Raw genomic sequence first — 14,435 nt, 5'->3', positions numbered from 1 at the left:
GGTTTAAAAATTTCAGAGAAAATTCCCTTACACAGGATTCTCAATTCATTTGAGAATATATGTCATCCTCAACTGTGGCTACATAATCACCTGGAGAGGTTACTTTTTTTTAATCTATTATGTCCAGGTCTCACTCCAGACCAACTGACAAAAAATCTCTATTTCTAAAAAGCTCCCTAGGATTGTGAACCTGATTAAGGAACTCTGATTAAACAACTGTGTCCACAGAAACAAAAAATTCTGAGTTTGGATGAGCTCTAGTTTCTAACTTTTGTAACACAAAAGATACCCATGTCATATTATTCTTCCTCCCTGGGTCCAACAAAGGAATGATTTTCATATAACTGCATTTGTAGTTTTTTTTTTTTTTTTACAGATTTTTTTGGACATTTTTAAAATCTTTATTTAATTTTTTACAAGATTGCTTCTGTTTTATGTTTTGGTTTTTTGGCCTGGAGACATATGGGATCTTAGCTCCCCAACCAGGGATCAATTCAGCACCTTCTGAATTGGAAGGCAAAGTCTCAACCACTGGGCTGCCAGGGAAGTCTCTATCTGTATTTAAATAATAATGTTTCCTTATTTTTGTGTGTGTGTGTGTGGTTTGTTTTTCCTTGTTTTTTTTCCTCTTTTTTTTTAGCCTTGTGCAGCTTATGGGATCTTAGTTCCCTGACCAGGGATTGAACCCAAGCTCATGGCAGTGAAAGCGCCAAGTCCTAACCACTGGACTGCCAAAGAATTCCTTGATTTGTTTTCCCTAAATGCCAAGCTGCTTACTAGAGCATGAGAAAATTACCGAGTTCATCTGATTCTAGCTAAAATAAAATAATTTTTGCATTTTTTGTAGTCTGAAATCTTTAGGTACACCTATTCTTAAGAACAGTCTGCGGAGGGACTTCCCTGGTGGTTCAGTGATTAAGGTATGTCCTTCCAATGAAGGGTGAACGGGTTTGATTCCTGGTCCGGGAGCTAAGATCCCACAGGCCTCTCTGCCAAAACCAAGGCTTTTGCCCAAAATAAAACAAAAACAAATCTGTTAACAAATTCAAATAGTCCACGTTAAAAAAACAAAACAAAACAAAACAAAACAACAGCCTGTGGATACTTAGAGGATCCAAGTTTGAGATCCAGTGGTCTGGGTAAAGGTTCTTATTTTAGAAATGAAGAAAGTGAGGCTCACAGAGGTTGTGACAATGCTCTACTTAGGAACAAAGAATCAGCATTAGAGTTTCATTCTCAATCCAGGTTCCTTGGAATATTAGTCCAGGGCTCATATTATTACTGATGATAATTTCAGAATAAAGATACTAGTTTTCAGAAAATGACTTTTTCTTGCTTGCAAGGCCAAATTTAATCACTGGCAAGAATACTATCAGTTTTCTTCCATGAGAGGCAGGTTTTGTGTATTTCTGAGTACTGAAACACCGTGTGTGCCAAACATCTTAAAGGTGGCCTCCACGATTTCCTCCTGATATTTATACACTTGTCTAATTTCCCCTTGAGTGTGGGTAGGACCTGTGGTTGCTTCTAACCAAGGGAATTTGGCCAAAGCAACAGGATGTACATGATTATGTTATAAAGCCCATCTTTGCCTTGCTGGCTTTGAGGAAGCAACCAAGTCATGCTAGGACGGCTTACACAGGAGGAAACTGAGGACAGTCTCCAGTTGACAGCAGCAAGAATTGATGCCTTCAGTCTGACAACCCACAAAGAACTGGATACTGCCAACAACCATGTGAGCCTGGAAGCAGTATTAAATGATACTCCAGCTCTCTCTGCCTGACACACTGATTGCAGTCTGCCCCAGCAGAGGACCCAGTTAGGTCATACCCTAATTACTGACTCACAGAAACCATGAAATAAATATATATCACTTTAAGCTGCTAAGTTTGTGGTGCTATTGTTATGCAGCAGTAACTCACTCCATGGTGCTTTGTCAGTCATCCTTTCAAGTAAAAGTTGAATTCTATTTAAAAAAAAAAACCAGCCAGTTCAGTTTGTGATTCATTCTCACAAGTGCTTTTCCTCAAGGGAAACTTCATACTGCAGATATAGAAATGCTTTATGCATACTACCCATTTCATCACACAGAATATTTAAAAAAGAAGTATATTCAAAGGTCAAAAGTTAATAAAATTAGAAACAATTGATTACTTCTTCAAGGATATTCTTAAGTGAAAGTGAAATTTTTCTATTGTGAGTGCCTGGTGATCACCAATCTGAAAACTACTAGTACCGTTGGGTATCACGGCCTTGATCCATATTAAGCCACCAGCAGTTTCAGGTGCATTGCCTTTACACCACTAGCGCAAATGTTGACAGAGTAAAAAGGGCAAAGGTCTTAGTGTTACTAAGACAACGGTTTTGACCTCATAGGCCCCCTGAAAGAGTCCCAGGGAACCCCAGTGGTCTGTGAAATACATCACTGCTCTAAGATGATGCTTCTGTTTTTAAAAGCATATACTTAAATGTACGTATGAAAGTAGAAGTGTTAGTTGCGCAGTTGGGTCTGACCCTCTGTGATCCCGTGGACTGTATCCCACCAGGCTCCTCTGTCCACAGAATTCTCTAGGCAAGAATAGTGGAGTTGGTTGCCATTCCCTTCTCCAGGGGATCTTTCCAACCAAGGGATGGAACTCGGGTCTCCTGCATTACAGGCAGATTCTTTACTGTTTGAGGCACCAGTATATATTTAAATGCATGTATGGATGTGCATATTTTAAAAACTTTGGGTTAACCTGGATTGAAATCCCAGATCCATCATTATCGGCCATGATGCATCATTTAGACTCTCTGAGCCTCAGTTTCAACTATAAAATGGGAGAAATAACTGTGCTTACCTCATAAGGAAGTCGTAAGAATTAAAACAGATTAATTTATATACAGCATTTAGAACTAAGACTTAACCATACTGACAGACTAACAAATGGTAAATATTACCATTATCGATTATTTCAGTTAAAAGTTTAAAAACATATCCAAGTATGTTTTCAAAATAAACAGCAATAACGACCTTGGAAAAATCTTCCCAATTAAGAATACCCAGTTCATCTATCTTAAGAACTTTGCCATTATGCAATATTCATTACTGATTATACTTTTAGATAGCATAGTTTTCAATATTATACCAATTTAAGCATACTATGTGATTTATTGACAGGTTGAATAGTTAGTTCCTGACGCTATTATTTTGGGTATCAGTTGCACTATCATAAAAATGGTGACATTTTCTGACAGTGATTATGTTTCTATTGGGATGATAACTAGCTATGATAGTCCACAATTCTAACTGGGTATTATAACATCTAATGTGTCCCTGTGCTAATTGTGTAGTTTTAAAAACACTTACAGGTTTAGACACGTTCTGAGCCATATCAGAGTTATATGAAGACCTAGACTCAGGATGAAATCTAGGAAAGGCAGCCTCTGGACTTGAAGATTGAGACTCAGGATGAAATCTAGGAAAGGCAGCCTCTGGACTTGAAGAGTCTTCATCGAGTTCACCTAAAGGCATGAAAGCATCAGCAATACCTGTATTTTAAAATTACACAAATACTATTTTCCTACACAACAATTCTACCATGATATTTTACTTTAATTTTAAAGTAATACAACAATACTATACCTTGACTCTGTCTCATTCTTTATTTCCTTTGCAGATGAGCTGGGATTACCCCTGTTCACAATATCTATGACAATTATCTTTATTTAAAAACTTATTTCAGTGAAAGTATATATTATGATAGTAGAAAAACTTTCCCCCCAAAATCTATATATAAGCAATACTTGAAGCATATTGCTTTCTTTTAATGGTTGACAAGGTTGTATACAGACTTGGGTTACTGTGACTTGAAATCAAGCCCTTTCCCAAACTCCATGTCACATTCACACCCCTAAAAGCCTGCAAGTTTCATCATGGGCAAGCTGATGGATTATCTGTACCATTGCTCTTGACTACTGACAGGGATACCATCAGAGACTAAAGTGAATCTAGAGTTTATAAAAGTATCTCATATCTACTCACTACACCAAAAGTCAATTTGAGCCTGACATGATCTTCTGGATCAGTCTAAGATTGCTCACTGTTGTATGCATGTGAACCCATAACTTCTAGGTTATTGAGGAATCAAATGAAAATTTGGAAGAATAGAGATTTACCTAAAATTGCTAGTCAAGAAAAGGTACAAAGCAGAAAAAAAATCCCATTAAGACATCAAAAAATTTCCCTTTTCCACTCCTAGTATAAAATAACTAGATCTCATAAAATAATTGTATAGTCACACCAAAGTAGGGCTGTTTTATCATATGAAGTGCTCTATGAGTAAGCACTACAAAAGTCTTTTAGAAGAAAAATCTGTTCATTCAAATAAGTTGGTATTGTTTTCATTTAGAAATTCAAGATACATGTATTTATCCAAGCCATTAAACAATTTCTATAGTACTTTTTGGTGACTGCAGTCCATCAAACACAAGTTTTTATTCCCCTTTTATAGTAGTTTCTTTTAAAATATTTAGCTCATTTCCATATGCTAAAATATTTTATGACTCACACATAAGACACTAACAGAATCATTTAAATTCTGGGTTATTTAGAAAAGAAATTTCACCAGGGTCAAATTTCTTTTTGACAGAATCACTACTAATACATATTATCTAATACACATTATTCTAGCTGAGTAATAGTTATTTCCAACTGATATATATCCAATGTCAATAAGATGATTTGAATAACTTTTAACTATGGTTAATACTTCAATATAAAAATCATCACAGTGACTATGGAAACATTACGATAATTTAATATTCTGCTCCTCTATCAGCAGCAAATATATCAACATGCCTACTTCACTGAAGTGGCACTCCACTTAGCATCTCTCAGTTTGCCACAGGAAATGATACTAAGAATTAAACTAAATTATTCTACCTTTGATAACTGAATAGAAGTGCTATTCCAAGTTTAGAGACAGGGAAACAAGAACTAGGCTTTCAGAAAATTAATCTTTCTCTAAACCACACTAATATGCACAGCCATAATAAAATATTGGTATGATGGCTACATTCTTCGGTAAATTCTCCTGGCTTAACAGAAATACATATAATGAGAAAGACTCTGTTCCTTCATTCGCCACTAAAACTAAATATGTTGTTCCTCTGAATTTTACACAATCCTAATTGGACTTTTTGTTGTTAGTTTTAGCATTAGCCACTCAGTTGTGTCCTACTCTTTGTGGTGACCCCATGGACTCTGTTTGGACTTCCCTGGTGGCTCAGATGGTAAAGTATCTGCCTACAGTGTGGGAGACCGGGGTTCAATCCCCGGTCAGGAAGATCTCCTGCAGAAGGAAATGGCAACCCACTCCAGTATTCTTGCCTGGAAAATCCCATGGACGAAGGAACCTGGTAGGTTACAGTCCATGGGGTAGCAAAGAGTTGGACAAGACCAACTTCACTCACTCACTCATAGACTGTATCCCACCAGGCTCCTCTTTCCATGGAATTCTCTGGACAGGAATACTGGAGTAGTGGATTGCCATTCCCTTCTCCAGGAGAATCTATCTTCCTAACCCAAGGACCAAATCCAGGTTTCCTGCATTGCAGGCAGATTCTTTACTTTCTGAGCCACCAGGGAATTGATTGGACATTTAACAAGTGTCATTAATATCTTCACTTTTACATTATAACAACATCAAATCTAATTAACAGAAATCCACAAAGGTATCTGACATTCTCCCAGAGCCATGAGGATTAAGTGTGCTAACTGCCTGCATCATCCTAGTATACTGGCTGAAAATCAAGCCACTGTATATTCATGAATATAATCAGAACTTGCTGAAAAGATGGGTGTGGCCAGAAGCTACTACTCATGTTGATATACAAACCAGAGCCTTTATATTTTGTAGACATGAATCAAGAAAACACTGATGAGGCAGTTGACTGGGTGTCAGAAACTCCATCAGAGACTAACACAAACTTATTTAGTAGTCTGATGTTTTAAACAAAGCATTCCAATACTTCCTTTTCTAGGTACATTTAGGCTTAAGGGAAAAAAGAAATATTAACAAATAAACAGGTAAATAGATGACTTGGCTCCAATAAAATTATTATTTCTAATCTCAAAAGGTCTACAATGCTGTTAGGCAATCTTAACGTTTAGGTAACTCAGTTAACATTTTCCTTTTCTCTCACATATTTTTACCTCTCACACCTCCTTTTTTAAGTTCCTAACCATATTCTCCTTCTGATTCTCACAAACTGTTACTGACCACTATACTCTCCTCTCACATCCAGCACCTTATAGTATACCAAGGACATATAAGACAGTCCCACGTTTTCCACTAGAAACAACATGTTAAAACTTTGCTTCACTGAAAGTAAATGCTTACTTGAAGTGGGTGATTTTGAACCTGGTACCGCTCCAACAAAGATCAGCTCATCATCCTCTTCCTGTGGTGTTTCTACTTTCTTCTGCCACGGTTCCAACTCCTCTTCTTCACATTCCATAAACAGTTCTGCCATTTTGGAACTATCTAATTTTAAAAAAGAGAACCCAATTTTATTTTTCTAAATATTTTCTTGTAATCCATAGTATGATATTTAAGATGTTCTTTACTAAATCTAATAGCAATTATTGAACTGACATTTTAAAAGTCAGAAATGGTAACAAAAGTATGAAACTCAGAACCCAATCTCTAAGATCTAAAACTAGTAAAATTAAGCTAGCTAGGAAGATAATAGATGACAGTAGTTATTTAGTGGCTAATAAATTTTAGAAACAATCAAATCCAGTCAAACTGAGTTTTAATTTTATTGCTAGAATACAATTATATTCACAAAAGAGGGTACCTAACTCTTATCTCAAAAAAAAACCCCAGACACTTCTGTAGGTCTTGGCCCTGTGCCTAGTATCCCTGAATCTGGTTCAGTTTTCCTATTATCTCTCTCACCTGTTGCTGCTGCTTCTCAGTTTATCTCCCTTTTGTTACTATAATACAGAAGACCTACCAGGAGGCACCTTAGTGTCTCATTTTTAAATATTGGACAGACACCCAATAAGCACCAGAAGTATGATTAAAATCTCCAATGTGAAAGACCAAAGCAATAAAACAGATCAAAGGATATTAAAACACAGGTAATACTGAAAACAAAAAATATTAGAGATTATAACTAACATTTTAAAGGTATAAGACAGGAATGCTATGAAAATTAATAGTCACAAAGCTAAAAGATTAAAAACAAAATAGCCAAAATTCAGTGAAGAAAAATAAAGTGCCAAAATTGAGTAAATATCCCATGCCATCAGCACACGCACACACAGTGCAGTGCTAAATCGCTTCAATCATGTCCGACTCTTTGTGACCCTATGGACAGTAGCCTCCCAGGTTCCTCTGTCCCAGGGATGCTCCCGGCAAGAATACTGGAGGGGGTTGCCTTGCCCTCCTCCAGGGTATCTCTCCAGCAGCTCCCACAGTGTAGGCGGATTCTTCACTGCTGAGCCACCCGGGAAGCCCCAAATATCCCATAAGTGGAACTAAAAGACAACAAATATACCTATACTAAATAAAGAAGAAAAATTGCGATAAATCATTTCAAAACTACAACTCACCTAATAGAAGTCCCAGAAAAGAAAAGAAAAAGGACAGGGAACATAATAAAAGGAAAAATACAAGAAAAAAATTCCCAGTTCTAAAGGACATAAATTCTCCAAATATAAGGACCCACTAGCACCTAGCACAATAATCAAGAAAAAACCTACAGTAGATGGACAAGTCATGAAATTTCAAAATGCTGGAGATAAACAGAATATCCTAAAATCTGAGAGAGGAAAACGTTAGAAAAGTGATTTCAAAAATCTTAGTGAAAATAATTTTTCAATTTAGCATTCTATACCCAGACACAATTTTTGTCAAGCATAAAATTATATACTCTTTCATCAAGAATAAAAAAAAAAAATAAATAAAGATTAGCAACGAGGAGTCGCTCTGCTCCGTCCCGGCAGGAAGCGACATATTGGTGTCTCAGGTCTTGCTGATGCAGCACGAGATTCCCGTGATGAACCTGTTGGACAGCAATGCCTACTACATCATCCTGTCGCTGTCCGTGTGTAACCTGGTCTCTGACAAACAGGACTCACTGCGCCAGTGCGCAGACTTCAGGAGCTGCCTGCCGGCCCTGGACGCCATGCTGTGCTACCAACCATTAGCCACAGGCCAGGGCCGCGCCTCCACCTGCTGGGGAGTCAGGCGGCCTACCTCTTCTCCATGCCTTACATGGGGCTTTAAGAGACCACTCTAGCCTACCTGGACAGTCAGGTCACAGGTGCACTAATCCTTTGCTCCACCCATAAGTACCGCCACTAGCTCTGTTAAGCACAGTATGTCCTCTCACGCGGTACCACCTCTACAATTGGTTCCCGCTCTCGCATGGTACGTTCTCTCTCGCGCTACCCCTCCCCCACCTCGTGCTTCCCCCCCACCGCCCCGCAATAGCACCACTGACCTATGCGCACGATGTTCTCACACGGTACTGCCTCTACACGTGGTACCGCTGTCGCGCAGTACATCCTCTCTCGCTATACCTACCTCTCTCACAGTACACCCCTCTTCTGTGGTACCGCCACTGGCCCTGCTATGCACAGTATGTCCTCTCACGCGGTACCGCCTCTACAATTGGTTCCCGCTCTCGCACGGTACGTTCTCTCGCGATATTTCCTCTCACCCCCCCCCCCCATCTCGCGCTACCCCTCCCTGCCTCGTGGTCACCCCCCCATCCCGCAATACCGCCACTGACCTATGGGCAGGATGTCCTCACACGGTACTGCCTCTACACGCGGTACCGCTGTCTCGCGGTACATCCTCTTTCGCTATACCCACCTCTCTCACAGTATACCCCTCTTTTGCGGTACCGCCACTGGCCCTGCTATGCGCAGTATGTCCTCTCACGCGGTACCACCTCTACAATTGGTTCCCGCTCTCGCGCGGTACATTCTCTCGCGATATTTCCTCTCACCCCACCCCCATCTCGCTACCCCTCCATGCCTCGTGGTCACCCCATCCCGCAATACCGCCACTGACCTATGGGCAGGATGTCCTCACACGGTACTGCCTCTACACGCGGTACCGCTGTCTCGTGGTACATCCTCTTTCGCTATACCCACCTCTCTCACAGTATACCCCTCTTTTGCGGTACCGCCACTGGCCCTGCTATGCGCAGTATGTCCTCTCACGCGGTACCACCTCTACAATTGGTTCCCGCTCTCGCACGGTACATTCTCTCGCGATATTTCCTCTCACCCCCCCCCATCTCGCGCTACCCCTCCCTGCCTCGTGGTCACCCCCCCATCCCGCAATACCGCCACTGACCTATGGGCAGGATGTCCTCACACGGTACTGCCTCTACACGCGGTACCGCTGTCTCGTGGTACATCCTCTTTCGCTATACCCACCTCTCTCACAGTATACCCCTCTTTTTGCGGTACCGCCACTGGCCCTACTATGCGCAGTATGTCCTCTCACGCTGTACCGCCTCTACAATTGGTTCCCGCTCTCATGACGGTACATTTTCTCGCGATATTTCCTTCACCCCCCATCTCGCTACCCTCCTGCCCGTGGTCACCCCCATCCCGCAATACCGCCACTGACCTATGGACAGGATGTCCTCACACCCTGCCTCTACACGCTACCGCTGTCTCGTGGTACATCCTCTTCGCTATACCCACCTCTCCCCAGTATACCCCTCTTTTTGCAGTACCGCCACTGGCCCCTATGCGCAGTATGTCCTCTCACGGGTACCGCCTCTACAATTGGTTCCCGCTCTCGCACGTACGCGTTCTCTCGCGATATTTCCTCTCACCCCACCCCCATCTCGCTACCTCCCCTGCCTCGTGGTCACCCCCCCCCATCCCGCAATACCGCCACTGACCTATGCGACGATGTCCTCACACGGTACTGCCTCTCGTGGTACCGCTGTCGCCTCAGTACATCCTCTTCGCTATACCCACCTCTCTCACAGTATACCCCTCTTTTGCAGTACCGCCACTGGCCCTGCTATATCGCAGTATGTCCTCTCACGGTACCACCTCTACAATTGGTTCCCGCTCTCGCGTACATTCTTCTCTCGATATTTCCTCTCACCCCCACCCCCATCTCGCGCTACCCCTCCCTGCCTCGTGGTCACCCCCCCATCCCGCAATACCGCCACTGACCTATGGGCAGGATGTCCTCACACGGTACTGCCTCTACACGCGGTACCGCTGTCTCGTGGTACATCCTCTTTCGCTATACCCACCTCTCTCACAGTATACCCCTCTTTTGCGGTACCGCCACTGGCCCTGCTATGCGCAGTATGTCCTCTCACGCGGTACCACCTCTACAATTGGTTCCCGCTCTCGCACGGTACATTCTCTCGCGATATTTCCTCTCACCCCCACCCCCATCTCGCGCTACCCCTCCATGCCTCGTGGTCACCCCCCCATCCCGCAATACCGCCACTGACCTATGGGCAGGATGTCCTCACACGGTACTGCCTCTACACGCGGTACCGCTGTCTCGTGGTACATCCTCTTTCGCTATACCCACCTCTCTCACAGTATACCCCTCTTTTGCAGTACCGCCACTGGCCCTGCTATGCGCAGTATGTCCTCTCACGCGGTACCGCCTCTACAATTGGTTCCCGCTCTCGCACGGTACATTTTCTCGCGATATTTCCTCTCACCCCCACCCCCATCTCGCGCTACCCCTCCCTGCCTCGTGGTCCCCCCCCCCATCCCGCAATACCGCCACTGACCTATGGGCAGGATGTCCTCACACGGTACTGCCTCTACACGCTGTACCGCTCTCACGGTACATCCTCTTTCACTATACCCACCTCTCTCACAGTATACCCTCTTTTTGCGGTACCGCCACTGGCCCTGCTATGCGCAGTATGTCCTCTCATGTGGTACCGCCTCTACAATTGGTTCCCGCTCTCGCACGGTACGTTCTCTCGCGATATTTCCTCTCACCCACCCCCATCTCGCTACCCCTCCTGCCTCGTGGTCACCCCCCACCCCACAATACCGCCACTGACCTATGGGCAGGATGTCCTCACATGGTACTGCCTCTACACGCTGTACCGCTCTCTCTGGTACATCCTCTTTCGCTATACCCACCTCTCTCACAGTATACCCCTCTTTTGCGGTACCGCCACTGGCCCTGCTATGCACAGTATGTCCTCTCACGCTGTACCGCCTCTACAATTGGTTCCCGCTCGCGACGGTACATTCTCTCGCGATATTTCCTCTCACCCCCAATCTCGCGCTACCCCTCCCTGCCTCGTGGTCACCCCCTATCCCCAATACCGCCACTGACCTATGGGCAGGATGTCCTCACACGGTACTGCCTCACACGCTGTACCGCTGTCTCGTGGTACATCCTCTTTCGCTATACCCACCTCTCTCACAGTATACCCCTCTTTTGCAGTACCGCCACTGGCCCTGCTATGCACAGTATGTCCTCTCACGCTGTACCGCCTCTACAATTGGTTCCCGCTCGCATGGTACATTCTCTCGCGATATTTCCTCTCACCCCATCTCTCGCTACCCCTCCCTGCCTGCCTCGTGGTCACCCCCATCCCATAATACCGCCACTGACCTATGGGCAGGATGTCCCACACGGTACTGCCTCTACACGCTGTACCGCTGTCTCGTGGTACATCCTCTTTCGCTATACCCACCTCTCTCACAGTATACCCCTCTTTTGCAGTACCGCCACTGGCCCTGCTATGCGCAGTATGTCCTCTCACGCGGTACCGCCTCTACAATTGGTTCCCGCTCTCGACGCAGTACGTTCTCGCGATATTTCCTCTCACCCCCACCCCCATCTCGCTACCCCTCCCTGCCTCGTGGTCACCCCCCATCCCGCAATACCGCCACTGACCTATGGGCAGGATGTCCTCACATGGTACTGCCTCTACACGCTGGTACCGCTGTCTCGTGGTACATCCTCTTCGCTATACCCACCTCTCTCACAGTATGCCCCTCTTTTGCAGTACCGCCACTGGCCCTGCTATGCGCAGTATGTCCTCTCACGCGGTACCGCCTCTACAATTGGTTCCCGCTCTCGCGCGGTACATTCTCTCGCGATATTTCCTCTCACCCCACCCCATCTCGCGCTACCCTCCCTGCCTCGTGGTCCCCCCATCCCGCAATACCGCCACTGACCTATGGGCAGGATGTCCTCACATGGTACTGCCTCTACACGCGGTACCGCTCTCTCGTGGTACATCCTCTTTCACTATACCCACCTCTCTCACAGTATACCCCTCTTTTGAGGTACCGCCACTGGCCCTGCTATGTGCAGTATGTCCGCTCATGTGGTACCGCCTCTACAATTGGTTCCCGCTCTCGCACGGTACGTTCTCTCGTGATATCTCCTCTCACGCTACCCCTCCCCCACCTCGTGCTACCCCTCCCTGCCTCGTGGTCCCCCCCCCTCCCAGCCCCGCAATAGCACCACTGACCTATGTGCAGGATGTCCTCTCACACGGTACTGCCTCTACACGCTGTACCGCTGTCGCACAGTACATCCTCTTTCGCTATACCTACCTCTCTCACAGTACACCCCTCTTCTGTGGTACCGCCACTGGCTCTGCTATGCGCAGTATGTCCTCTCACGCAGTACTGCCTCTACAATTGGTTCCCACTCTCGCACAGTGTGTTCTCTCTCGCGATATCTCCTCTCGCCCTACCCCTCCCCCCGCAATAGCACCACTGGCCTATGCGCAGGATGTCCTCTCACACGGTACTGCCTCTACACGCAGTACCACTGTTGCACAGTACATCCTCTCTCGCTATACCCACCTCTCTCGCAGTACACCCCTCTTTTGCGGTACCGCCACTGGGTCTGCTATGCGCAGTATGTCCTCTCACGCGGTACCGCCTCTACAATTGGTTTCCACTCTCGCACGGTGCGTTCTCTCTCGTGATATCTCCTCTCACCCTCCCCCTCCCCCACCTCACACTACCCCTCCCCCCACCTCATGCTTACCCTCTCTCTTGCAGTAGCACCACCGGCCTATGCGCACTATGTCCTCTCACACGGTACTGTCTCTACACGTGGTACCCACTCTTGCACAGTACATCCTCTCACAGTACCCACCTCTCTCACGGTACCCACCTCTCTCGCAGTACACCCCTCTTATGGTACCGCCACTCGCTCCGCTATGCAGTTATGTCCTCTCATATAGTACCGCCTCTACACGTGGTTCCTGCTCTCGCACTGTACGTTCTCTCTCGTGGTATCTCCTCTCTTGTGATACCCCTCCCCCCTTCTCGTGGTACCCCCTCTCTCACAGTACCTCCTCTTGTGCACATTACCTCGTGAACAAAGGGTTTGAATACCAACTCCCGGAAATAGTGCAAGGACTTACTGGGGCTGGATCACAGTTCCACTGAAGTCAGTGGGAGTCCACAGAACTTCTGCTTCTAGCACCTGTTCACTGAGTGCCAGGAGAAGCTCAATCTCCTTACGGACAATTAGCCTGCCCACTTCCTCCGTGCACACAGAGGGCAGGGCTGTACTGGCCACCAAGGCCACAGGAGGTGGGCTGTCCTGCACAGAGCCCCTGTCCTAGGCAGCTCTGCTCACAACTCTTCCCTCCTTCCAGGGCTTGGAGTGGAGTTGGGTCTCTACCCTGCTTCCCCCAGACCAGTGATGCATGCCCAGGCCTGCTGTCTTCAGCATGGGCCCAGGCAGACCCAGCCCAGACACCATCAGGGGTGCCAGACTGCTTCAGCTATGATGAATGAGCCATTTGTGAAGAAAAAAAACCCGAGACATTAGGGGATTATGTAGACTAACCTGAGGCCTATGTAAGTGAAAGTCAAAGTCGCTCAGTTGTGTCTGACTCTTTGCAACCCCACAGACTGTACAGTCCATGGGATTCTCCAGGCCAGAATACTGGAGTGGGTAGCCTATTCCTTCTCCAGGGGATCTTCCTGACCCAGGAATCTAACCGGTGTCTCCTGCACTGCAGGCAGATTGTTTACCAACTGAGCTATCAGGGAAGTCCCTATGTAAAAGGAAAGCCTATTCCAGCACACAGGCTATTTTTGTACTAGAATTTGCTAACTTGTAATCAGGATTTCCCTATAAGTCACTTGGACATTGGGCTTCCCTGGTGGCTCAGATGCTAAGAATCCACATACAATGTGGGAGGCCCAGGTTCAATCCCTGGGTTGGGAAGATCCCCTGGAGGAGGGCATGGCAACCCACTCCAGTATTCTTGCCTGGAGAATCCTCAGGGACAGAGAAGCCTGGTGGACTACAGTCCATGGTGTCACAAAGAGTCGGACTGGACTGAGCAACTAAGCACAGCACTTGGACATTGGTCACTTGTAAGAAATTTAAACTCTAATTATGACAGCTTCATTAAAAATAATTGTACTGAAATTAACTTGT

The 14,435-nt window shown here is 45.6% G+C and overlaps 1 protein-coding gene across 6 annotated transcripts in view; it reads right to left on the bottom strand.

The window, feature by feature from the left end:
* Positions 1 to 14,435, bottom strand: part of ZNF280C (zinc finger protein 280C) — a 66,040-nt gene that overhangs the window by 40,475 nt on the left and 11,130 nt on the right. For all 6 annotated transcript variants that reach the window (XM_070365932.1, XM_070365937.1, XM_070365935.1 and 3 more), the window contains 2 exons: positions 6,384 to 6,527; positions 3,350 to 3,504 (listed from right to left, as the gene is read on the bottom strand). In XM_070365932.1, coding sequence (XP_070222033.1) covers positions 3,350 to 3,504; positions 6,384 to 6,527 — 299 coding nt within the window. The remainder of the gene's footprint in view (positions 1 to 3,349; positions 3,505 to 6,383; positions 6,528 to 14,435) is intronic.

The sequence above is a fragment of the Bos mutus genome, chromosome X, assembly GCF_027580195.1.
Source record: "Bos mutus isolate GX-2022 chromosome X, NWIPB_WYAK_1.1, whole genome shotgun sequence".
Classification (NCBI taxonomy): Eukaryota; Metazoa; Chordata; class Mammalia; order Artiodactyla; family Bovidae; genus Bos; species Bos mutus.
Note: the sequence above shows the minus strand (reverse complement) of the source record. Positions and strands in the feature narration are given on the sequence as shown.